Raw genomic sequence first — 25,752 nt, 5'->3', positions numbered from 1 at the left:
CATACAAAAGTTGAGGTCCTCAGTGACTATTATTTTCATTATAGCACTAGGAGACTCAAGTTAATTAAATACAAAAGTTAAACCTCACTCAGTTAACCACTTAAAACGGTTAAACCCCATTCTAAGCAAAAGCCGAACACGATGACCCGACCCGGCCCGTAAGTTAGCTATAAAAATGCTCTCTCCCCACCATTTTCAGCTTGTTTTCTGGTCTAAATTTTAACAGAGCGCAAAAGTGGGGGAAATGGCGATGGCTCAGAGTTGCGCCGCCGCAGCGAGGCGAGTGTTGGCGAGGGAGCAGCGCGCCCTCTTCACCACCGCGTCATCGTCGACGTCATCATTTTCAGCAGCAGCTCAGTTCGGGGCTCCGATGCTGTGCGGGCGGGGGGACAAGAAGACGAAGAAGGGGAAGCGATTCAAAGGATCGTTCGGAAACGCGAGGCCGAAGAAGGAGAAGATGATAGAGCGCATCAAGGACAAGGTTGAGGTCCCCAGGTCCACTCCTTGGCCCCTCCCTTTCAAGCTCATTTGAATTTTCTATTTATTTATTTAATTGGTCTAGGGTTTTAGCTGCTGCTTCTTTATATACATATATGGAATGCTGCAGTAGACTCGTCTATCCGGTGTACGATATTTGCTTGAATGCTGCTTTTCTTCTTGAGTTTTTCAGCTTAGTATAATTTCGATTAGTTTTTAGTTTTATTAATGTGGAACTATCCAAGTGGGAACTTGTCCGTTTCTACGGAGGTTATGAAATAAAAGAGTAATTCCTGATGTAGTAGGGACTCAAGTCTGGTTGGATAATATTCAAGTAAGCACCTTGTAAGGGAGCACTGTAGATGTTTAAGGTTTTGGGTTCTAGGGTCACACACATTCTCGCACAAGAAGTAGTATGGGTGAGCTGAAAAGTTATTTCCTTTCCAGCAAAGTTGAAATTAGTTGCTTGTTCGTCTAATATATTATCAGTTTCCATATCATTTGTATGGCTTGTACAAATGTGATAAGACACACATACAGTTTGCATATGTGAGCAATGTAGTTGGTCTATGAATGGAATTAATACACACAGTTTAGAGAATACATGAGAGTAATATTAGCCCATCTTTCTGATATGGATGCACGCAGAACTCCACTCATTAGAGTCAATAGACTAAGCTAATGTAAACTTAAGTAGGTATCTTCTTACATATATCGTCTACTTCTGTGTTGGTTGAGTACAATAACACAGATAAGTGGAAAATGGTGTTTGGAGGTTCCGATCCCAAGATATCCCATGCAATACCATCTCAAGCAATTTTTGTAGCCCGAAAAAGCTTAAAAGTTGTAAAGGTAATGGTTGGCTAAAAGAGTTAGAATACTGTCATAAAAAGTAAAGAAGGAAGACGATAGAATGGGTGAAGGCCAATTTCAGATGCCCAAGTTTACTACGTTCACTCTTTCCTTTCGTCCTGACCCTGCTCTTGCTTAGGATTCTCTTTCCTTTTGTACTGACCTGTTCCTCCTTAGCTTTTGAGAGGTTCCATTTGCAACCTTATGCTCATATTCTGTTTAAAATATTTGTTACTTATATTGTTTGGCTATTGTGTCTCACTCTTTCATGGGTCTTTCTCTTTTAATATCTAAAAAACTACAAATTGCGTGCAAGTGTCAAATGCTTAAGTAGAGCTAGGTTTTTGGTTTCATTTGTACTGAGCTTAAGAGAAAAGGAACAGTAACTGTGACTACAAATATCTACAGTGAGGATGGGATTGCACTTAAATTACTCAGGGGACACGTTGGTGATGTTTCTAAGCACATTTATCGGAGTATAATAAGAGGCTTAAGTTTGTGTTATGTATGGAACATTGTTATGGGTAAATTTCTCATTATTTACTATGATCCTTGCTTAGCTAAACAGGGATAGATCGCGATACATAGATGGCATTTGTGTGCGTTTTGTATACTAAGATGACTTTCTGGTTGTTGGATCAACAATTAGCTTCAATTTTCTTTATGAAAAGCGTGAGATTTATGAAAATTTCTTGATGACTGTGCATCTATGTTGACAGTCGTAGTAGCCAGTATGTTTAGGCCATAATTAGTTGACTCTATGATGCCTTGTGTATTGTTACTTCCACCTGTCTAAGTTATCTGCCATCTAAGACAATGTAACCAGCACAGGGGAAGACAATCTTCTCTGGAGAAGAGAGACCAAAGATGACAATATGCCCCTGTAACTTGTAAAATAAAAGGTAAGGTTGGATTGCTTTGGCTACTTGTCAAAGATGACTGGTGCTGCCCCAGTTGCAGTGCTGCAAATACTGGGAAGCTTCCATACTGGTTGATGCCTATGCTGTTGCTATCTTTATCAATCACCCTATCAGTGTTCTGGTCAAGGGTAGAGCGAAGGCCAGTTTGGGATATTAATTTGTTGCATCAAGTCCTTTGTCTATCTTTTTTTGCGTATTAAGTTATGTTGGGTTGGGTGAACAGATTGGAGGTGGTAAATTCATTGGAGGCCTGTGATTTTGTGTTTTATTGAAATGGTAATTACTGTCAATTTGAGGCATGTGATAATTACTGGAATTTTGGTTATCTACATGATCAAGCCCTATTTTATTAATTTGTATATAAGATCAACTAGCTCAGAATTGTCTACCGTTCTCAGAGCAAACGACTCCTTTGGTAACTTATTTCTGTTTGTATAGACTTTGTCAGATACATAGACCTCAAAATTTTTATTATTTGATGTCTCCGCCTTTGAAGATAATATGAATTGAGTTGTGATTTTTTTCCTAATTCTCTTTAGCTTTTAAGGTTTTGATTTATGCAAGGGCTAAATGTGTATATTGTGTGAAACTGTGAATGATTTGTACGCTTCTTGGGTTTTAATATTTGATGGGTTTCTGTTTCTTTGAAATTTAAAGATGCACTTGCTTTTATATCTAAACTACAAACTGCATTGCATAAGTTTCAAACTTTTGATTGAGAGATTAACTTTTGATTGAGAGATTCTTAGAAATAACACGGCTATTTCTGATTTACCTCTTCTTTTCTGTTCATTGACGAAGCACTTATATGATGATGGTTACTCGAGTCTTAAAAGTTTCAGGGTTCTAGGTGCATTTTTACAATTCACCGGTTAATTGAGTTCTTTTCAGCAGTGGGACATCCTCTATGATAATTTTCTACTGTCCGATCAGAATATATGTGGACTCATTATTTATCTGCCTTATTACTGAGGTCAAGAAAGACAACAATGATCGCTACAGCCTACAGATAGGTACTAAATTTCATTGCGAAAACATCAAAGTACATTGTCATGAACTCATGATGGGTGCTTGTTAGGGTATTTCATAAGGATAAAGTGTGATTTTAGATGGGTCATATGTACACAAAAGTACAAACTGACTAAGTTTCCTGCATTGAGATTTTTATCATTTTCCTGATCAAAATGGCAGTTTAGCATACTAAGATGCATGTGGAGATGTGAACTTGAGAAAAAAACTTAGGTTCATCTTTGGCGCTAGCTTATAGACATTGAACTAGAATTTAGTTGGGATTGATTACTGCAAAGGAAATATAGCATACTAAGATGCTTGAACTGATGCGTCGGATGTGAACTAGGTAAGAACTTTGGATGATTGTGTGGCGCTAGGTTATGTGTTGTTGCAAAAGATTGCTCATCTATACAGCTGGTAATCCTGGTATTGATGGTTGTAGACTCGTACACGACTAGTTGCTTTACGGCATAGTTGGCTACATATCATCACAGACTCGGTAGTCTTATTGTCATTAATCAAACTACTCTATCCCCATGGCTTCCAGGTTGCTCCCTCTGAGAAGGCTCTCGCCATCTTTGAACTCCATACCATTGTCCTATCTTCTTCTAGAAGCTTCTACATCGCTTCACCTCTCGGACACTAGCCAATCGAACTGAGGTCCATGGGAATGAGGTATTGGCTTTAAAGCTTGGGGATTTGGGCACCTATGTTCTGAACAAACAAACACCAAACAAGCAAATTAGGTTGTCTTCTCCGGTGAGTGGTCCTTTCCGATTTCGACTGGGATTCGGATGCTGAAGCTTGGATATACAAGAGGACGAAAGTTTAGTTATTAACACTATTACAAACTGAGATGGAGCAATTGTCGGTGAACCCATCAGCCTTTCATAATTCTGCAAAACTCTTAGGACATAAAACAATGTGTTAATGTGTTTGAAATTTGATTTCTAGATTTGTTTCATTTGTGATGGTTAACTTTCTATGAAAAAAATACGAAAATGAGAGCAAAGAAAAAAAAAACTAGTCCATCGTCATGTTAAAATTCTCATTAGTATGTTTCTATTATGTGACTAATGAAGACATCTTCAGATTGTGATATAAAGTTATAAACTCTTGATTAGATTGGCACCTTAGCTCAATGTAGTACCATTGTTGAATTCAGGTGCTGTCACGACCCCGAATTTTCAAATGATAAAATTCGAATTCGAAGTCATGAAAACTCTAAAATAATTCCAAATATATTGAAATCATCTTATAGTAACAGTGTATTGAAACTGAGTTCACAGTACGACTCAGTCGACTTGAATAATACATAACCAATTTATACCTCAAGTATTATAACAATTGGAAATGTAATATTCACTAAATCCTCACCACAAACGGAAGAAAGAAATCCTCAGTAATCTTCAGAGTAAGCTCTCTGAACCTGCTAATTCCTACATGCAGAACTATCTCATACACCATCGATTTAGTGCACCAGGATTATAAACACAAACCCGATAAGCTTTTCAGCCCGTATGAGTAAACCAACATTAAAACATACATCACATACAAAGGAAATGTAACATATAACATTTTAAGACATGTGTACTCATGAGACACTGGGCAGCCCATCTGGTTACCCAGTATTTATTTAAAATATGTGTACTCATGAGACACTGGCAGCCCATCTGGTTACCCAATATCATTTTAAAACATGTGTACTCATGAGACCCAGGCAACCCATATGTTACCCCTCATGCAGTACAACAGCAGACAAACTAGAGCTCTAATTGATCGTAACCGACACCCGACCAAGGCTTGGTTCCGATTTAATGCTAACATCATCCGAAGACCATAAAACGTTTTAACAAGACTCGATGTTAAAATCACGTACAATATAACAATTCACTCATGTTTATGTACTACAACCAAGCGACTCTCGCACAACAATATATATAAAGTCATTCCAATAATCCATTATACCAGAAGGTACATTATCTCCCTTCCGGTCTCATTCGCCACAATTAATCGAAAACAATAAAATTTCATAATTTAAATAAAAAATGTAACATTATATAATATGCAACTCATATATATGTATCGTATTTACTATTTTGTATACATACACAATCCACTATATTATATGGATGTCACAATTCACTTTTTTTTTTTAAGAAATCATAAATATGAGTCACCGCCAAGGGTAGACTTGTCATAATGAGATTTACTCACCTTATTTCATGCGTGCAACTTCTACGACACCAAGAGCGATTCCCTCACTCGTTTCGTCGGTCACCTAATAGCATAACAAAATGCTTAGAAAATGACCCGTAAACCAACATATGATTATTAATTACAGTAAACCACTATTCACGTGCCGCCACAGACGGCCGCGCGTGGGGCTCCTGCGCCGCCCAAGCAGCCGCGCGTGACCTCACTCGCAGTCCCCAAAACCTAGTGATTCCTATACCGTCCTAGGCCTATTACCTAGTCCCTACCGCCCTCACCTGCTCCGACGCGCCACCCTAGACGGCGGCACGCGGACCACCAACACCTCTGCCCAAACTTTATCGAATCAACAAACTTCCAACAACAAAAATGTAGATCACAAAGTGGAGATCGTAACCATCCTTCCGTCCCTTGCCCCTCCAACATCTCACTCAAACCCTCACCTGAAATCACACTTACACGATTACACCAAACTGAATTGGACTCGTACTCAGTCACACCTAAAGATGACATGAACAAGAGTTCCTCCCCACCTTCACAAACCCCAGATTGTCAATTTGATCCGACAAATAAAGCTATCTAAATCCGATTTGGAAAATATGGAGAAATAAAAAAAATGATTTAAAATCATTTTGCTGTATTTAACAGTGGCATTTGTTGAACCCTTGCGAGCACATAACTAATGAGAATATACTAAATTATATCATAAGCACAGTAATATTTTGGCCAATTACCTGTATCTGATCTCAGTAATCAAAGTACTGACCAAGATATGCATACATTTTATAAATATCCTCAAATCCCATAAGTTGCATATATAATATTCTGTCATGCTCTCTGTCACACCAAGTTTATTACTGCCTAGTTCTTTAATCTCTCTACTAATGACCATCAGATATGATATGATGTAGTTAGACGAACATTAGATATTATAAAGACTTAGTAGTAATTCCAAGTAACATCTCAGTTCATGCCTCCTTATACTAATAACTATTGGAAGGTGCATGGAAATGCAGCATACTGTCCATCCAGGGCATCAACGAGCTTGTTGGCAATGGCACTGGCATACAAAGAAGACCCTTCGTACATCTGCATAATACAAAAAAGCAAAGATCAATGAATTAAAACAATGCATGAAGAAATGACCCAACAAAAACAAATCCACAAGATAAAGTAAGCACTACTGCACCAACCTTAGTGTTGAATAAGAAGCTGTATGAGTTCCCAATGTGTCTCCCAGCAGCATGATGAAGTTCAAGCTGCAACTCATCAAGAATCTTGGAAACAGAGAGCAACAGATTAATCTTCTTCCTCTGGATCAGTTTGATGGTGACTTCATCATCAATAATTCGAACGTCGACCTCAGTGTCTTTAGACTTCCTTTTCAGCCATGAGCTCCTCAGAGAGCCATTTTTGTAGGAGTGGTCATGATCAGGGTCACCAGGAGGCTTGTTACAGCTCTCATCGTTGTCTCCGGCACCTATGTCCTGCTCTGTCTTGTGCCCTCTTGCTCCTATCTCTCCCACACCTTTTCTTGTGCACCAGCAGCTTCAGCTCACTCACAGTCCTCTTGAGCTCCTGTATGTAATCAATGGCATCTCCCGCCACAGATGCTCGATCAGGCTGTGCTCCAATTATTTGTTTCCCAAGATTTCAAAACATCCAGCAAAATTGTCAGTATTATGCCAAGAACCAAGAAACAGTCATGAAACAATTAATGATCTAATCACCATTGTAATGCCAAAACATAGAAACAATGAAACTAATCCATATAGGCAGCCCAAAGAAACAAGAGAATCAATGCAAGCGGTACATGACTGCAAATTTCTGAAATTATAAGCAATCTTTAAAGAATTCTACATCTTCAGTCTTTGCTCCAATTGCTCACCACAAACAAACACAATAAGCAAAAGGAGGAATCAACCAAGAGAAAAAGAAAGCATGAAAGAAACTACAGAACAGGGTCTCCAAATTGTATCAAATGCAAATCAACCAACTAAAACTGGAAAGCAAGAAATGATAGTGGTTCATAGTATAACAACACTATTGGCTTAGTTCGATGTTATATGAGAAGCACTTGCAAAAGGGCTTTTGGGCAGAAGCAGAGTATACAGCAATTGAAGCTTAAAGCAACCGGAAGCCAACAGCAAAGCATCTAACAGTCTTTGGGTGCATATGCTATGTGTACATACCAGCAGCAAAAAGCCATAAGCTGGAAGAAAAATCAGAAGTTGGTATCTTTGTTGGTTACAGTTCACAAGCTAAAGGCTACAGGGTTTATAATCCAAAAACAAAGAAGCTTATGATCAGCAGGGATGTTGTGTTTGATGAAGCTGCATATTGGAACTGGGATAAAGAACAAGTTGAAAGAGCAAATTTGTCCCAACAAAAAAGAAGCAGATGATTCTTCCACTCCAACCAAGAGACGAAGTGGAAAAAGAAGCAACTTCGCAACTTTCAGGTACAGCCTCAATTACTCTTCCTTTGAATCAAGATGATGACAATGATGATCCAGAGTCACCACCTAGAAGAGTAAAATCATTGAGGGATATATATATATAGCGCTTCTCGGCTGCGGACGTCCGGATGGTTTTTCCGTCTGGATTTCCGCCGTTTCTCCTCGATCTGACATCGGTGATACCGTTTCTTCTCGCCAGAGTAATACCACGTCTTCCTAGACGTTGCTCCGATGAAGAAGAAGGCGAAGATATCAGAATCAGAGGTCCCCCATGATTGGTGGTGAAGTTCTGAGTGAGGTTGCTGCAAGACCTCCGATCTCGATCTCTTTCGCCTTATTCTTCATTGGAGCAGCGTCTAGGAAGGCGTGGTGCCACTCCGGCGAGAAGAAACGGCATCGCCGGCGTCAGATTGAAGAGAAACGGTGGAAATCTGGACGGAAAAACCGTGCGGACATCCAGACAGAAAAACAGAGGGATATATATATATATATATATATATATATATCTACAGTGCTTCTCAGCTGCAGAGGTCTGAATGGGTTTTCTATCAGGATTTTCACCGTTTTTCCACGATCTGGACGTCAGCGATGCCATTTCTTCTCACCGGAGTGACACTACACATTTTAAACGCTGCTGCGAAGAAGAAGACGAAAGAGATCGGGATCGGTGGTGAAGTTTTGAGTGAGATTGTTGCAAGACCTCCGATCTTGATCTCTTTCGCCTTCTTCTCAATCAGAGCAGTGTCTGGGAAGGTGTGGTGTCACTCCGGCAACAAGAAACGGCGTCGCCAACGTCGGATTGAGGGGAAACGGCAGAAAACCGTCTGGACGTCTGCAGCCGAGAAGCGCTATATATATATATATATATGAAACTTGTAAGTATATGTCTTTAGAACCTGAAAGTTATGAAGTTGCAGTAAAAGATGAAAATTGGAGAAAAGCTATCGAAGAAGATATTAAGACAATTGAAAAAAAAAATTAGACTTGGGAACTTGTAGAGCGCCCACCAAAAAATGAGATAGTTGGTGTTAAATGGGGTCAAAAATACCAAGATGAATCCAAATGGCACAATACAAAAGCACAAAGCAGTCTAGTTGCTGAGGGCTATTCACAGCAGCCAGGGATAGACTACAATGAGACCTATGCACTAGTAGCAAGGCTGGACACCTATGTTGCACGGACACGGCACTTGGAGGAGTGTCGTAGTGTCCGACACGTCCGGACACGGCGATACGACACGATACGTCTTTTTTCAATATCGGACACGCCACGTCTCATATCAGAAAATATTGACTTTCGGATACATTGACCGACACGCCTTTTTCCGTATCGGGCCTTCTTGACGAGGATGCCGATGGAGTAGACGGCGACGGGCATGAGAGCCTTGAGCATCTGGATGAAGGAGACAGAGAGGAAAATGTGAGCAGAGTTGGAGAATCACAGGGAGAGGGCGTAGAGAGCGCCGATGGGGACGACGGACTTGAGGTAGAGGTCACCTGACATGGAGATGGGGTCGACAAGTTTGACTGCTTGAGGACTTTGATGAGGAGGTAGGCGAGGGAGGAGCAGAAGGCCATGTGGATCATGGTGAGGGAGATGGGGAAGGGCCTGTTATAGAGCTTCCGGTCGAGGATGTACTTTTTGTAGACGATGACAATGAAGGAAAGGAAGATCCAGATGGCGACGTAGGCGTAGGAGAGGACCTTCATGACGACACTGTCGGTGAGCACCATTTTCCAAATTGGATCTGCAAATCTGAAAAAACCCTAAAATGAGATGGGGGTAAAATAAAAAAGGAGACTTTAAAGGCTCGACTCCCGATAGAGAGGAGTGGGAGAGGAGTTGGAGCGGGAAAGATGGGCTTTAGGGTTGGACTAGTTGTTTGGGACTTGGGGTGTGTGTTTTGTTAGATTAGATTAAGGCTACAACACATTTTGAGTGTTTTTTCTTTAAGTTGTCACGAGTTAGTGTAGATTGTTGTGTTATTGATTATTGAAGTACAAGTAGTAGTTAGATGTGAACTAGCAATTGTATTGTAAATTTATTTTATATATTAAAAATATATAATTATTTTTTATTTCGCCGTATCGGATCCGTGTCGAAAAAAGAGTTTTTGTAATTTTCCGTATCGCCGTGTCGTGTCGCCGTGTCAGTGTCCGTGTCCATGCAACATAGCTTGACACAATAAGGGCTCTTGTAGCACGTGCAGCTCAAAAGAAATGGAAAATACACCAGCTTGATGTCAAGTCAGCCTTTCTGAATGGAACTTGAAGAAGAGACCTATGTGGAGCAGCCTCAAGGCATTATAAAGAAAGGAGGAGAAGACAAAGTGTCCAGATTGAAGAAAGCTCTCTACAGGCTTAAACATGAAAGCTGAGAGAAAAGCTTAAAGACTAAGCAAATATGATTATGAATATTGAAGAATGATTACAGAGAGATACAGAGTTAGCTCTATCTATAGAGCACGAGAAAATCGTGTGAGCTACAGAACAATGACGTGTGTCTAAAACACTAGAACAGAAAGACTGATTAGCTAACTAATTATATACTTAACAAAACAAGCACCAAGGGCATGGAACGGCTGCATAGACAAATATTTCATCAATGCCGGATTTGAGAGAAGCAAGAGTGAGCCAACTCTCTACATCAAAACTCAAGGTAATTTTATCCTCATCGTTTCCTTATATGTGGATGATCTACTTTATACTGGTGATAATGAAGAAATAATTCAAGAATTTAAACAAGACATGATGATGACATTTGAGATGAGTGATCTCGGCCTAATGCACTATTTTCTTTGTATAGAGATACAACAAGAACAAGGCGGTATTTTTATATGTCAAAGAAAGTAGAAAATCTCTTGAAGAAATTCAAGATGAACGGGTGCAAGGCCGTAGCAACTCCTCTCATCACTAATGAGAAGCTAAGAAAGGAGGATGGCTCTCCGAAAGCAAATGCATCTTGCTACAGAAGTCTCATTGGGAGCTTACTTTATTTGACTACAACTAGATCCGATATTATGTATGCAACAAGTCTTCTATCAAGATTCATGCATAGTCCAAGTCAGGTTCACTATGGTGCAGCAAGGAGGATCTTAAGATATCTTCAAGGTACCATAGATTATGGTATTTGGTATCAGCCTACCTCAAAAACAGAATTCTATGGCTATACAGAAAGTGATTGGGCTGGTCCTATGAGTGATATGAAAAGTACAACAGGCTATGCATTTACAATCGGGTCTGGCATATTTTCATGGGGTTCAAGAAAGCAAGATTCAGTAGCTTTACCATCAGCTGAAGCGGAGTATGTTGCAGCAGCAAATTCAGCATGTCAAGTGATATGGTTAAGGAATAAGGAGAATCCTTGAAGACATGGGAGAGCAACAAGCAAATGCAACAAGAATTTTCAGTGATAATAAGTCAGCCATAGCAATGGCAAAGAATCCGGTATTTCTGAACAAAACAAAGCACATCAATATCAAACATCACTACCTGTAAACAGCTCCTCTGTTGAAAAACCTTCAATATTCTGATTATTCTCTAATCAACCTAAAGTTCTAAATTCGATCAGATCTCCTAATCTCCCAAACAGATCTCCTAATCCTATAAAAAAAATACTAACAAATCAGCCAAACAAGAAATGAAAGTGGTTCGTAGTATAACAATTGGCATAATTTCATAAAAAATGATCAAAAGATTCAACACAGTGTTTGAAAATGTCAATTGAAAGGAAGGACTAATTGCACCAATTTCCCCCCAACACAAACATGTACCAAAACAACCTTAAAATCAAAAAACAAAATCAATAATCAATACCCTGGTAGGGTTTCATCATCAAAACCAAATCATCAGAGTCAAAAATTGAGATGATTGAATGAATTTACCTTGGTTGGGCTTGGAACAAGTTCCCTCAAAGCAGTGAACTTGTCATTGAGCTGGACTCTCCTCTGTCGCTCAGTAGCAAAGTGTTTGGTCCCTTTATTCCCACCACCTCTCCCTCTTGCAAACGGCTTCATCTCCTTGGAAAACTCCAGCACCCCATTCTCAAACAAGTGATGAGCATCCCCACCACCATTGCTGAACAAACTCGAGTTGCACCCATATGGCAGCAGCTGCTCCCTGAACGGTTGCGGAGGAGGAGGCAGCTGGAACATTGGGTCGTACATGACTCCAGACGCCGTCTCCGGCAGGTGGAAGAGGCTGAGAAGGTCAGGTGTTGGGATTGGTGGCTGTTGTTGTTGTTGCTGCACTTCGTTATTACTGTCCCCCCCAGTTTGTGGCTTGTTGGGTTTCGATGGGATTGAGCAAATGAGAACTGGTGGCGGTGTTCTGAAGCGGCTGTTGCTCAATTTCCATGGCGTGGTGGAGGAGGTGGTGGTAGTTGGAGAGGTGTTCTTCCATTGGAGGACAACTGCTTGGTTTGGTTGGTTCACAAGATATACAAGAGAAGAGGAGGGACTGAAATTGTTGGTTTTACTCAACAAACTGCTCACCTAAGTTTTAGGATCTTAATCACACAATCAAAAACACAACTAAATAACTCAATCAAAACCATCAAGCATACAACAATCATATTCTAGTTCAGTAAAGAATACTTACTGGGGTTGTTGTCGTCATAAGTTCCGAGTCCAGTAGCTGCACGTCTGATTCCTTGAGCTGCCATAACTTCTAAGAATGTCTCCTGAGTGTCAACACAAGTAGCTAACAGAATGTGGCTCTTATAAATGCAAAAACGCTGTGTTGAACTCAGGGACTTCCTCTGCTATTTATATCGATCGATTCCTCACAACTCGGACTAATCCCATAAAGAGTCCTCATTGTGATCACTTTTATCAGTAGAGTAACTGAACTTACCACAATCCACATTTTAATAAGGGATATACACCTTAGAGAGTATCTCGGAATAAGTCATTCTTCAATGTAATTCTGTTATTTTTCAAATCAATTCAAAATATGTACGTTTGTAACGATTTGGATAATGTTAAGTCCACATTATTTCTAACAAAAATTACATGCAAAAATGAGACATTACTTACGTACAGGGTTTTGCTCTTCGTTTGCTAATACTATTTATTCAATTTAAATTAAATGAATAATTTCTGAAATAAAAAACTTCGATTGTGTAGTTGAAAGTGTTGAAGCATTAGTAGTCTTTCTGCAACTAATCTGGTGTCTGAATGAATAACTAACTCTTCATTATGTTCAGGTCGTTATAAATCAACTTTGATTTGAAGTTCTTGATGACCTTGATAGGATCCTAATTTACCATTGGATCCATGGTTGTTACTATATATAATATAGGTATTTTAGTTCAATAGGGAAAATAATAACGTATAACAGAATGACCTACATAATTGGCTCGATCAAGATGTTGGGGTTGGAACTACATGTGTTATACTGAAGATGTTATTTTAGTTCATCTCTGATGAAAGTACATAGGTGAAGCTTTGACACCTTCCAGAAATTAAGTCTCCGATGAGTGAACTAGTAATACAGTTAGTGATTGGTGCAGAGGAAGTGTGATAATAGCCTGGCTTATTCATGATCAATGTTTTCAAAGAAATGTGAGGAAGCATCACGAGACGAGAGTAACGGCGTACTAAAGCGACTGTCTTTCTAACATATATTATTTTAATGTAATATGTTCATAAATAAGATATGAATCTATATAAGTTTTTTTTAAAAAGGTTTATGTGGGTATAAATATATTTCCAACTTTTAAAGGCCATCTTCAAAACTATGTAACGTAGCAACAAGTTGGGCCGAGCCCACCGGTCTCCATGATTATTATGTGTGCTGTATTAGTTGATACGATGTCGTTTTAACGGAAAGATTGATTAAAAAGTCAACGACTTCATCTTCTTCCTTTCGCCCAGGCCGCATCAGTGCTCGCCTTTGGCAAAAACAGGCCACCCCGACGCTTTTCTTCTGTTTTCCAACAAGCCGCCTCAGTCTGGGGTGGCGAGGCACTTCGTTGCCGCATTGCACCGGAGCGTGCCCAGGGCGCGCCTCAATTTCGCCTTTGAAAACACTGTTCATGATAGCAATTTTCTGCATTACTGTGGCTCGATATGCTTTGCAGTTGTGAACGGAACACTTTGTACTTTCCTCATGTGGCACTAGGTTCTAGGTTATGGGAGCATAAAGGTTATTAATGTCGTCGCGATTATTACTGCTCATAGAGAGTAGCAATTTAGACCAAGATTGCTAAAGGACTGGTTTCTCAGTATGAAATTATGAATGTGATGGTGCGTATTCCCATATCGGAAACTAATATTATGATGCATTATTGAGATTGTCAAACGAAACAATTGATATCTATATCGTTTTGATGAATAACTATTTCGTTCTTCACTATCCCTTGCAAGCGCTTTGTCAATTCTACTGCTATCTTTACAATTGTGCAGAGTCCAATGATGAAGTAACTAACACCAAACATGATACTGACAAAGCCAACTGGGGATGCTAGAGGATAATATGCGCCTTCTCTTGGTATAGTTACAAGCCAAAACCCGGTGGAAACTGCCCATACTAGCATCAACATTGCAATCAAACTCACAATTATGCGGCTCATGATACATATCGTCTTCAATTTCCCTCCTGCAGCAATATAAAACACTTAAATAGCATTCGCCAAGAGGTTTGTGATTGTTCACAAGCAGATGCACATCATATATGAAAGTTAACGAGTGATGCACCGACAATTTCTTGCAACGGATATTATTTTTCTGATCCCACTCACAAAACAATATCGACCGTCGGATGTGGAATGTATAGCATACATTGATGTATATTAGAATTTTCCGAAATAGTCATGGAGTAAATAGTAGAAGGGCTTGAATTTGTTCTGAAATCGACCAACAATGTAGCTAAGTGGTTTTTGTATTGCAACTTGCAAATAAATGGCCACTAAAAAATGAGGATTTGAAGGTTTGAACACTTCTGCAAATTATCAGAAGTCATTGTTGTCATCACCTTGCATATCTAATACCAAACATAGTACTAATGACGCCACCATTAACTGTGAAGTATTTTCCAAAATTGGGCAATGAGTGCGGAAAGCCCCAGAAACTAATATAAGCCAGGTTGTTGAACATTACATATCATTAAACAGATGATGAAAATCATATGACAAAATGATTATCTTAAGTTTTGATGTTACTACCTTGATGTATGCCGCTCTCCTCCGGGTTCCGGAATTGTTGAGAAAACTCGATAAACAAGTCTGCCAGTATAGGAAAGCCAACAGCAAGGAAGAAGAAACCAAGGACTATTGTAAGCACTCCACCAAACACTACCAAATTATTGTTGTAGTACTCAGGGTTCATTTTTGGTTCCCCTGCAACTTCAAGACCAGACCAAATGGTCCACAAGAACAGCATTACAACGATGAAAGACGCAAATACACCAAATGAGGTTGCATATTTGCTCTTGGCATCTCTTCTAATCTTCCATCGTATGACTATACAGTCCTCCATCTAAGGTTTTTGGCCAATTAAGAAATGCGTTTGGCTTCAGAGAGAGTGAGAGATGAGGAAAAACTCTGATATCTTATAGTTAGTTGGGTCATCACTAATTCAAAGTTCCATTATAAAGAAGCATAGTAACCGTTCATTTTTACCACATGTAAATTAGTAGAATTCTATCCAAATCATCAGGATGTTTTTATTGCATATATATCATTTCACCCTCTGTAACGACTCATGCATTTTGTTTAAACGAGAATTGAAAGCCACTTTGAAATGGTTACATCGCAGCGCACAAAAATGAGTCCCTCGTTTCTAATTAGTATGCCTTTCAATTTACATCGGTCCTCAACTAACTCATTCCATATGGTTTTAAAGCTTAGAGAGATTCATAATGTTTTGATTGAATCTTGATGTACGTGTCTTTGCTTATATGGTGAATTTGGATGATAATGTTAGGTTTAATTCCTAGTGGGAAACGGGAGTCCATTTTTAACAGTACTTATTCAAAGTCATATCGTGCAGCACTCAACTATAGAGTAAATTTGATTGTTCTTGGAGAAATGATGATCCAACTAAACCAATATCACAGTATTTGAGCCTCTGCACAATACCGGGCAACATTACATTCACTTCATTTGTATATAGCTAGAGATGATGTCTAGAATACTTTTGGTGTTGATTATAGACTTCTATGCTGTGGACTTTGTTATGCACATCTCAGGTGCGAAATTTTTTAACTCCAAATGGCAAAACACGTCTAATTCAGTCTATCTTTCACATAACTACACAAAATTCTGTCTTTATCTTTCACATAACTACACACAGGTGAATGAAAGAAGGCCATGTCAATAGAATATCTGATATTAACAAAGGGTCCATGCATTATTAACATGTCAAATTTCATGCATTCCATTAAGTTCAACTCCAAACCCAAAGGCCAATTTGCAGGTTTAGAACCATTGAGCAAAAGAACCAAATACACCAAAAAGGAGGAACTGCATTTGAAATAATTTGAACCTTAAAAACCATCATTTGCTTAAGCAATACATCAAAGAGGCTGGCCTCAATAATTAAAGTGTCTTCATCATCATACGCATTCTTCATCTTGATCTGCACAAGTTAAAATAACATAATCAAGATCAATTGAATTCATATGCTGACAAGAAAATCAACAATTTCCCATGTTCAAAGATGAGAAAAATCATATGATACTTGCAAAAAGAAGCAACATGAATGGTTGATTGGGAAGAGTAATTGGATTTCTCACAACCCCTCCTCAATAGGCACAACAATAAGATAACCAAACTCAGGTTGACTAGAAACCCATCTATTATTATTAAACCAGCAAATCTTTATTAAAAGTGATCCTTTGTTTTTCTATTTTTCATCGAGGGTACCATTTCTTTAAACTTCATCTCACAAATTCCTCTCCCTCTTCCATCCCAAATACAGATTAAATCTTGAGAAGCATACACACTAAGGTGAGAAGCCTAGATTAAGGTGAGAAACCTGGGAGTGATTCCTAAACCAACATGTTATGTGTGTCTTCATCCTCCAAAACTTAAAGAGTTTGTTGATCCTAGTATCTAAACAGTGAGTGTGTTGCATCAGAACATCTCAAAGCAAGCTTCTTCTACATACTTTCTGTTGTTATGGAATTCTATTGGTTCATTTAGGCTCTTTAATTAATATTTTTGACTAGACACAAAATTAAAACAAAAATAAACTGAAGAGGACAAAAGCTCTTACACCTAGAATAACATTACTATTCGGTTGTGAAACATGTGTTCATATGCCACAATCTAATTGATGACTTACACTTGTACAGTATTAAGGCCAAAACAGCAGTACTTCGAGCAGATAATGAAATTGCTACCTTTATTTGTTGGAAGGAAAATTAAGCATCATTTAGTCATTGCCTTCTTTGCCATAGTCATATACTATCTCAATCTGCATTAAAAAAAATCCCAATTAAGTCATACAGAGAAGTGTAAAAATGCCTAATTTGTCAAATGCTAGGTGAAAATGTAACTGGTCCAAGTTGATGTGTAAAACACAAAACAGACGAAGCAAAGAACTTTCTACTTGCATTAGTAAGATTCTTTTAAGGAAAATGTGATAATAAATTTATCAAATTAATCATAGGAGCTAATCAAGATACGGGTAAAAAACTGCAAATTAACTCTGGAAAATTCTCATAAAGTATAAATTCAACTGACCAGAAATACTTTGTTTTGCTAGTGGGAAATGGTATAAAATTATAAACAAAAAAAGGTAACTGCTCCTAACAGAGTAACCATTTACAAGATGCATCTATTAAGGTCCACAGCATAGAAGTGAACATAAGATACAAAACACAAAGTTAATACAATATCTTACCCCAGCAGGTGGAGTTGGATTACGATGAAACTTTGAACCGCCAGGAGCCCAGGGAACTTCACAGACATAAGAGATAAATGAAGTGGTTACAAACATTTAAGAAAATAAACAAAACATATTTTGTAAGCATGGAGGCCTGTTAATTTTATAATTCTATCATTCAAACAGATCACAACATAATTAACAGAAACAAGTCCTTAATTTCAAAACATTTGACACCTACATACCAAGGAGAGAAGCTAATGATGTAACAGAAATTTAATCAAGACGGAGAGAAACAGACTAGACACATTTGACACCTACATACCAAGGAGAGAAGCTAATGATGTAACAGAAATTTAATCAAGACGGAGAGAAACAGACTAGACTGACATTGGTTGTCACCTAGTCATATTTCCAGACTAAGGCAGCTCGAGCACAGACAAACATTGAAGTCTGACATCAAAATGACATCATTTATTAAATGAAATTCCATGTCATCAAAAATTGTCTCCCTATCCTAATATATCATATCCATATGCGTATAAAAGGCCTACCCAGCTTAAAGCATATGAGCAACTGAGCAAGTAACAAAGAAGCTGAGATTTAAATATAAGTGAATTTTTGACAGCAACTAAGCACAAATCAACTGAATGGAGAAAAATGCAGTATACTTAAACAAGTCAATTCGGTGTCGGAAAAAAGTCTTACCAACATAAGGGTCAGGGTGGCGCCACTTATTGTAGGTAGCTTCAGCATTCACTATGAGTTTATCAATTGTGTCAAGATCTTCCTGCAAACCCAAAAATCAAACAACCAATGAATCAATCAAAACAGTGTATCTAAAACCCCCAACATCGAAATCGAAACAAATTGGAAGGGGGGGGAATCGATTCGAACCACGTGCTTGTTGGTCTCGAACCGCTCGCGCAGAGCATCAGCCTGAAAAAATGAAATCAAATCGGAAAATGAATGTGAGAGCTCAAAAGAAATAAGGAGATTGGGAGTAGAGGGGAGCGCACATCTTTGTAGAAGAGGTGGCGGTGGACGGCCCAGTTGAGAGTGTCCTTGAGGGCCCGACGGTAGAGGATCCGAACCCGCTCCTTCTGAGCTGCCCGGCGAGCTACGTACGCCGCTGTTGAAACTCCGCTCATCTCTCTCTCTCTCTCTGGTGAGTCGCGTCGGGGGAGAACGACCAACATAATGGGAAGGGAGGGGTTATCTAAAACGACGTCGTAGAAAGAAAAATTGTCAAATACGACAACAGGACAACTAATACTGTATTCTAATACTTTGATTCATTATTTGAAATTTGCTACTCACTCGGTTCAGTATGATGAACATGACTGTGATATAATGCATCTCGTATGTACCAATTTTTGTATACCTGTGAACCTATGCTTGGTGTCACTGTCCTTTTCTTGTCCTAGCTTCCATCCTGTAAAGCTACTTGCTCTGTTTTGGTATTATCTCCAGGACTTTTCAGACTTTGATCCCTAACGGCCTCGCTTCAAGTACAATTTAATTTCATTATGAGACTACTCTGAATGCATCCTAGACCAGGAAACCAGACCTTGTATCATGATCTTCAAGTTCGTACAAAGACTATTACAAAAAATATCAACTTGACCTTCCACAAGGATTGAAAAAGTTCGTTAGATTTCAAGTTTTTGACCTCTCTCCCGAACACGAGATCGAGCTCTTCTCTTCCACGTTGTAAATTTGGGATACCCTAGAGGCTCTTCTCTTCAATGAATTGTTCTTTTCATCAGAAAAGAAAACCTTATTCCCGAAGGGGCACGTGCGTCGCACGTTCTGTTTTGAAGTAGCTGTGTTCTAAATCCCACATCGAAAAACAGCAAACATTATAAGCAGTTCTGAAATAATCCCCTCTTCTTTTTGGTCTAGAGAAGCTTGGTATGGTACCGGAGGCGTTTGTGCGTTCTGGGTTTTCGTTTGTACTGCGTTTTGTATGCTTTTTGTGACTTGGTGATTAGTGGCTCGGTGCTTCACTATGTATGTGAGAAGCTCAAGTTGATGCTTCACTATGTAATGTTGTGGCAAAAATAAGATTGGTAAGTTCATGAAAATTGTAGCATATTCTTTGATCCCAATATTCAATCCTGCGCTAGCAAAGTTTACATGGGTTTGAATACATGATTTCACTATCTCTCAGTTCAATAATGGAACTGTGATTGTTGCCCCAATTGTTGTCGTCATCATCTTTTTCTTCTTTTGGGCATTTTGAAAGAGGAAATCCAAAGAGTGAAGGATTGCCTTCATATATAGATGAATCATCTAGCGTCTGAAGTTGATTGCCAGAAGGAATTCTACCGGTTAGCTTGTTGTAAGATACATTCAAGTGAGACACGAATGTCAAAGAATAAATACCTTGAGGAATGTGGCCTGGAAGCTGGTTTTTGGAGAAGTCAAGAGTTTTGAGTAGGGCTGGGCGCGGGTTCAGCCTGGGTTATTTTTTTCAGGGCCCGGACCTAGCCCGGTTGTAGTACGACGAGCCGGGCTTTATTATTAAAAAATCAGGGTCCGGGTAAAACCCGGACCGGTATCATCCGGGCCGAGCCCGCCCGGTTTTCTGGGCCTAACTCTGTTTTTGGTTATGTTCCAGTGTCATTGTATCTATTCTATAAGTTTAGGATCACTTACGAAAGCCAATTACATAATGACACCTAATGTCCCGGGTTTCCGGGTTTTTTTTGTTTAAGGATTTGAAGGCCCGGGACCGGTCCGGACATAGCAAAGCCCGGCCCGTTTATCACATGACAACACATGAGCCCGGAAAAAAGCCCGGCCCGCCCGGACGGGCCCGTCGGTCCGGTCCGGATTTTTTTTCTTCTTCGGGCTTTTTGCCCTGTCCTAGTTTCGAGCAACTTTAGATTTCCAATGTTTAAGGGGATATTTCCACTTAATTGATTCATGGACAAGTTCAAGGTACTCAATGCCACGAGACCACTTATTTCTTCAGGAATCTCACCTTCCAAACCATTTGACGAAATATCAATGATGGTTAAACGTTGAGCACCATAGTAATTATATTCCAATTCTCTTCCTTTTAATGTCACAGTTGTTAAATCATGATCACCATATCCTGAGGAAAACCACTGACCACGATTATTGACAAGAGAGGTCAGATTAAGCAAGCACTTTGGAATAGTCCCTGGTTAGTTGTTGTGACCCAAATCCAGGATCCGAAGGTTAGAAAGCTTGCACAATTGTTGGAGTATATGTCCACTTAAAAAGTTGGATCGCAATTGTAGCACTCTCAATTGAGATGCTTTTGATCCTATCCAAGAAGGTATGTTTCCAGTGAAGTTGTTGCCTCCGAGATAAAGTCTGTCCAAAGCTGACAAATTTTGCAAGGAAGAAGGAATCTCTCCGCTAAAATGGTTGTTGTCCATTCTTAATACTTGCAAAGAACTCGGAACACCCATTGAGGTTGGAATGTTACCAGGTAGAGTGTTATTTGAGACATCCACAACTTTTATTTTCTTCCAGAAACCCTATTCTCGAGGGAATGTCCCAGAAAACTGATTCATTCAGAACAAGGGTGTCTAGATACTAAATAGTGCAAATTGATGATGGAATAGTTCCATTCAAGTAATTATAATCAAGAAATAGATACTCTAATATTCGAGCATTAGTGGAGGAAAGCTGGAGGCGCCCATGAAATTGATTCCGACTTAAATCTATATAATCTAGATTTGGAAAGTTGAAACATAACAGAAGCTTCCCGCTGATTTGGTTAGTAGATAAATCCAAAAATTGGATTTGAGAAGAGATATTAGACATCCATTCATCTGGTATTGCACCCGAGATTCCAGATTCCTAAGTTGGACATAGATGAGCTGAGTTTGAGATTGAAGCCATGAAGGGAAGCCAGGGGCGTTTACTTGGCAATTCTCCATGGAAAGTTTACGGAGCTGGAAAGGAGGAATCCATTCCGGATCAGTCAAATTGAAAATGACAAGTAGATGTTGGTCTGTGCTTACACTAAAAGACTCTAATCTTGTGAGATTTTTGAAATGAGTTTCTGTTAAACTCCCAACCCATGAATTACCAGACAGATCAAGCGTAACAAGCTGAGAGAGTTGCCCGACACTTTGGGGGATAGAGTCCCAAAAACCATTATGTTGCAGGACAAGATGCTGCATGCCTTTTAGCTCTCCCAACAAACTAGGCAATTTGCTTACTATCCCACAATTAGAGAAATCTAGTGACTCCATTTTATTAGATGAGCAATTTGAAAAACCATCCAAAAATTTTTCAATCCCCCCATCAAATTTGTTGAACGAAAAATCTAATGACTTGAGCTTGCACAAATTTCCAACGAATTTGGGAACTTGGCCTTTGAGTCCCGTGTTAGATAATTGGAGGTGTTCTAGAGATATCAATGGTGCTAATTCATCAACAAAGGGATCACTGAAAGAATTATAAGTAAGATCAAGTTTTGTAAGGTTAGAAAGATTAAAATTCCATTTTGGAAATGAAGAATTGACAAGATCATTCCTTGATATCTCAAGGACTGCAAGTGATGTCAAGTTATTGGATTCTAGTGAGTGAGGATTGATTTGGATAGAACAAGTTGACAGATGCAGCTCTAAGAGTGATGGAAGCATGTTAACAGCATGTAGCCAACTGCCTCCTATGCTCCAAAGATCCACACCTCTAAGATCGAGGTATTCCAGGGAAGAGAGATGAGAAAACCAATTCAAGTTTTCGGAATACACAACACTGGAAAGATAATTAGAACTGAGGTCTAAATAATTCAAGTTTGAAAGGTTACCAAGAGAAGAGGGAATTTCTCCTGCAAAGTTGGAATATGCGAGATTGAGATACTTTAAACTCGTAAGCTGCCCAATGAATTTTGGAATGTGAATCCCTTCGAAGTCATTGAAGCTTAAATCCAAGTAACTCAGATGTTTCAAGTCAAGCAGTGAAGGATTAATCAACTCACCAAGCAAAGAAGATTCTTCATTACGGAGGTCAATTGCTGCGACATGACCAGTGCGGTTGTTGCATGAAATCCCTCTCCATCGACAGCATTGGTGACCAACCCAAGAAGAAAGCCTACCGGACGGATCAGTGAGATATTGTTTGAAGCTGAGAAGTGCCAGTCTCTCTTCCTCTATGCATGATTTCACAGTATTGCTGGTGTTTAGGCATGAAGAGGCCAAAATTAACAAGAGCAACAAGTGAAGAGTGAGGCGAGAGAAGGGCTCGAAGTAAGCAGAGAAATCCACAATTAATATGAGGCTCTGTTTGTTTGTTGCTGATGCATGGGATGCCTAGCACAAGTGAATTTATAGCCTTTTTGTTCAAATATTTTGAATTCATCATTCTCCACTATTTTTACAAATTGACTCGCAAGTCCTCTCTCCGTAATTAGCTGAGAAAGATTGGTATGAGTTGTGTACTAGTAAATCCAAGAACTAAAGACTTTGAGGAGTCACCAACCACAAGTGTCACATTGGGTCTTTTCTGGGACTTTTTTTTAGTAGAGCGACGTATCATTAGCTGATAATTTCCAGCAATTGCAGGTCCTAAAATGACAACATCTAGCGTCCTTTACTTGTCACAATTATACGAGTTGACCTATCCGTCAAAAAAGACTCCCTGCCGTTGTCTTCACTCTTCAGAGTTTGCTGCAAGATTCCAGGTCTAGATACGACACTGACAGGACAAGTGGACAGATTTTTTTTTTTTTACTTCTGGTAATTAGGTGAACATTGATCTGCTTAATATATCCTACAGTTCATATACTGGAACCCTCAGAAATTATATGGGAGAACAAAAACCAAAAATGTAAAAACCTGATGTAACATAAGTTGCTTGATTTACCACACAAATAAAGCATGCTATTATACTTATTTGATGCTGAAAGAAAGATGTAACACAAGGAAAAATGAATATCATCTAGCTGAGCAAATGGAGAGTTGCATAATGTATATCATGAATCTTCTGTTGCTAATTGTGTTTAAAAATATAATTTGAACAGTTGTGTAGCATTTAACTCCCATATCTTGCAGTGCAGACTCCTGTAGTTTCTATGAATGACGAAGGAATAGTAGTAGTTATGTCTGAGGAATGTGAGGGAGGAAAGGAGCCGGTCAATAAAGAGAAGAGGAAACTCACCTTATGCTGTATTCAATTTTCACTAACATGCATACTCTATAAGAATTACATCTTGGCTGAGCCTACGGCAGAGGAGGCCGGAGTCCATTATGGAAACTCTTGTAACCGTGGTTTTGGTTTCATCTGGTCAACAGGTGTCTCTTTACAGCCAGGCAATCGGTTCTTGCATATACATCGGCTATCCAGGTTGGTTACGTAGGTCTTAGGATGTTATGAGTTTCAGATTTCTGGTCTCATGGTCTATTCCGCGTGCTATGATAACTGAGTCTGAGAGTAATGAATTGTTTGTTCAACTCAGTAATCATTTCCTCTTCACATCAGTCACAGTTTTAAAACTGTTTCTAGTCATCTTACATGAGTTGCATTCTTGCACCAAAAGGAAGAGAGGAACTGTATTTTCCTTTTTATTTTCATCCGAACCAAAAGCCTTAAGCTGATGGATGTATTCAACTTTCAATTGGCTGGAAAACTAATAAAAATGGCAGGCAACTCTGGAACCGGATTCCTTTTCACATGAAGTATGTTGAGAGTTAATCTTCAAATGGTCTGTTTTTTTAGATAAATTAACTCTGGAACCGGATTCCTTTTCACATGAAGTATGTTGAGAGTTAATCTTCAAATGGTCTGTTTTTTTAGATAAATTAACTCTGGAACCGGATTCCTTTTCACATGAAGTATGTTGAGAGTTACTCTTAAAATGGTCTGTTCCTTTCCAGTTCATTAGGGATGTGGTTATGTATAATAATGGCCATGCGTGAAGATCATATTGAAGTGTATATCTGTTTTTGTTCTCATGCAAAATGTTTATTTCTTCTCTGATGGCGAAATGCACTATGAAAGACACCAGATTACAGATCAATTTTTTGATCAGGCATCGTTACATCTGCAAAAAAAAAAAAAAGATAAACCAGAGTTATGCATGAAAGCCTCTGCTTCTGCTGCGGTTTTACCTGTTGTTCCAGGACACTTGTTTTTCCTTTGCAATAATGATTCATAGTTTTTCAGTTGCAAATGATCTTTGTTGACTCAAGTATCATTGGCATGTTTATGTTGCATGTGGCGGATAGTATGAAGGCTTAGAACCGAGAGGTCTATCAAAGGACAAACGCATCATTGTCTTCTGCATTTAACTGATTAAGCATAAGTGTATTAGGTCTATCAAAGATCATATAACTTTCAGTTGATTCTTTTCATACCAGGCGCCAAAATGGTAGGGAAATTCAAACTTCTAATCTTCCACCTTTCCTAGAAGTAAATTTTCCTAATTACTGAAGCTAATATTTCCGAATAAAGGGTGTTCATTTGACTGTGAACTGTGTTTATCTCTGCAACATAGTAACTAACGATGTGGACACAATCAAGTGTGCAGTCCAATGGCCTAAGATTATGATACTTGGAGCCAAAGCTGGCAAAGTGTGTTGCCAAAAAAGCAGCGATCTAATTTTGATATAGATTTCATTATATGTGTTACAAAACAAACTTATTACACATGTGGGCGCGACTCTTTACCATGCGCAGTATGATCCGTATTTGCTTGTAACCCCACTTGCAATGTAATTAATTCTTTGGCATCAAACCGGTCAAAAACGCTAGGAATGATTCTATGACTTTGAACCTATGATGCATGGAGTCGAGTGCAGGTACGTGGAAGCGAAGCGTTTGGAAACACGGAAGCGATTTTTTTTCAAAAATTAAGGTTACAGGTGCATTTTAGAAGCGTCATAATAATAAATATATATTATATACTATTTTTATCTTTTATTTTTTTATTATTTTATCCAGTTTTAAAATAACTTGATAACTATTAATAACTTCTTTTTTTAACTATAATTATCCTTAGTTAT

General features: G+C 38.9%; 2 protein-coding genes and 2 pseudogenes across 2 annotated transcripts; 1 reads left to right on the top strand and 3 right to left on the bottom strand.

Moving 5' to 3' along the window:
* The first annotated feature begins 208 nt into the window (after positions 1–208).
* Positions 209–936, top strand: LOC126783496 (30S ribosomal protein S31, mitochondrial). Its single transcript, XM_050508973.1, has one exon. It carries the CDS (start codon positions 245–247, stop codon positions 530–532), a length of 288 nt encoding a protein of 95 aa, XP_050364930.1. The 5' UTR covers positions 209–244; the 3' UTR covers positions 533–936.
* Positions 937–6,309: 5,373 nt separating this feature from the next.
* LOC126783457 (transcription factor bHLH91-like) lies at positions 6,310–15,431 on the bottom strand (annotated as a pseudogene).
* An 814-nt stretch (positions 15,432–16,245) lies between these two features.
* Positions 16,246–18,943, bottom strand: LOC126783046 (NADH dehydrogenase [ubiquinone] 1 beta subcomplex subunit 9). The gene is made up of 6 exons (XM_050508427.1): positions 18,781–18,943; positions 18,659–18,700; positions 18,470–18,551; positions 17,780–17,835; positions 17,277–17,350; positions 16,246–16,510 (listed from the first exon to the last, which is right to left on the bottom strand). Exons 1-5 carry the CDS (start codon positions 18,910–18,912, stop codon positions 17,309–17,311), a joined length of 354 nt encoding a protein of 117 aa, XP_050364384.1. The 5' UTR covers positions 18,913–18,943; the 3' UTR covers positions 16,246–16,510; positions 17,277–17,308.
* Positions 18,944–21,334: 2,391 nt separating this feature from the next.
* LOC126783913 (receptor-like protein EIX2) lies at positions 21,335–23,996 on the bottom strand (annotated as a pseudogene).
* Between the last annotated feature and the right edge of the window lie 1,756 nt (positions 23,997–25,752).

This window comes from Argentina anserina, chromosome 2 (assembly GCF_933775445.1).
Source record: "Argentina anserina chromosome 2, drPotAnse1.1, whole genome shotgun sequence".
In the NCBI taxonomy this organism is placed as follows: Eukaryota; Viridiplantae; Streptophyta; class Magnoliopsida; order Rosales; family Rosaceae; genus Argentina; species Argentina anserina.
Note: the sequence above shows the minus strand (reverse complement) of the source record. Positions and strands in the feature narration are given on the sequence as shown.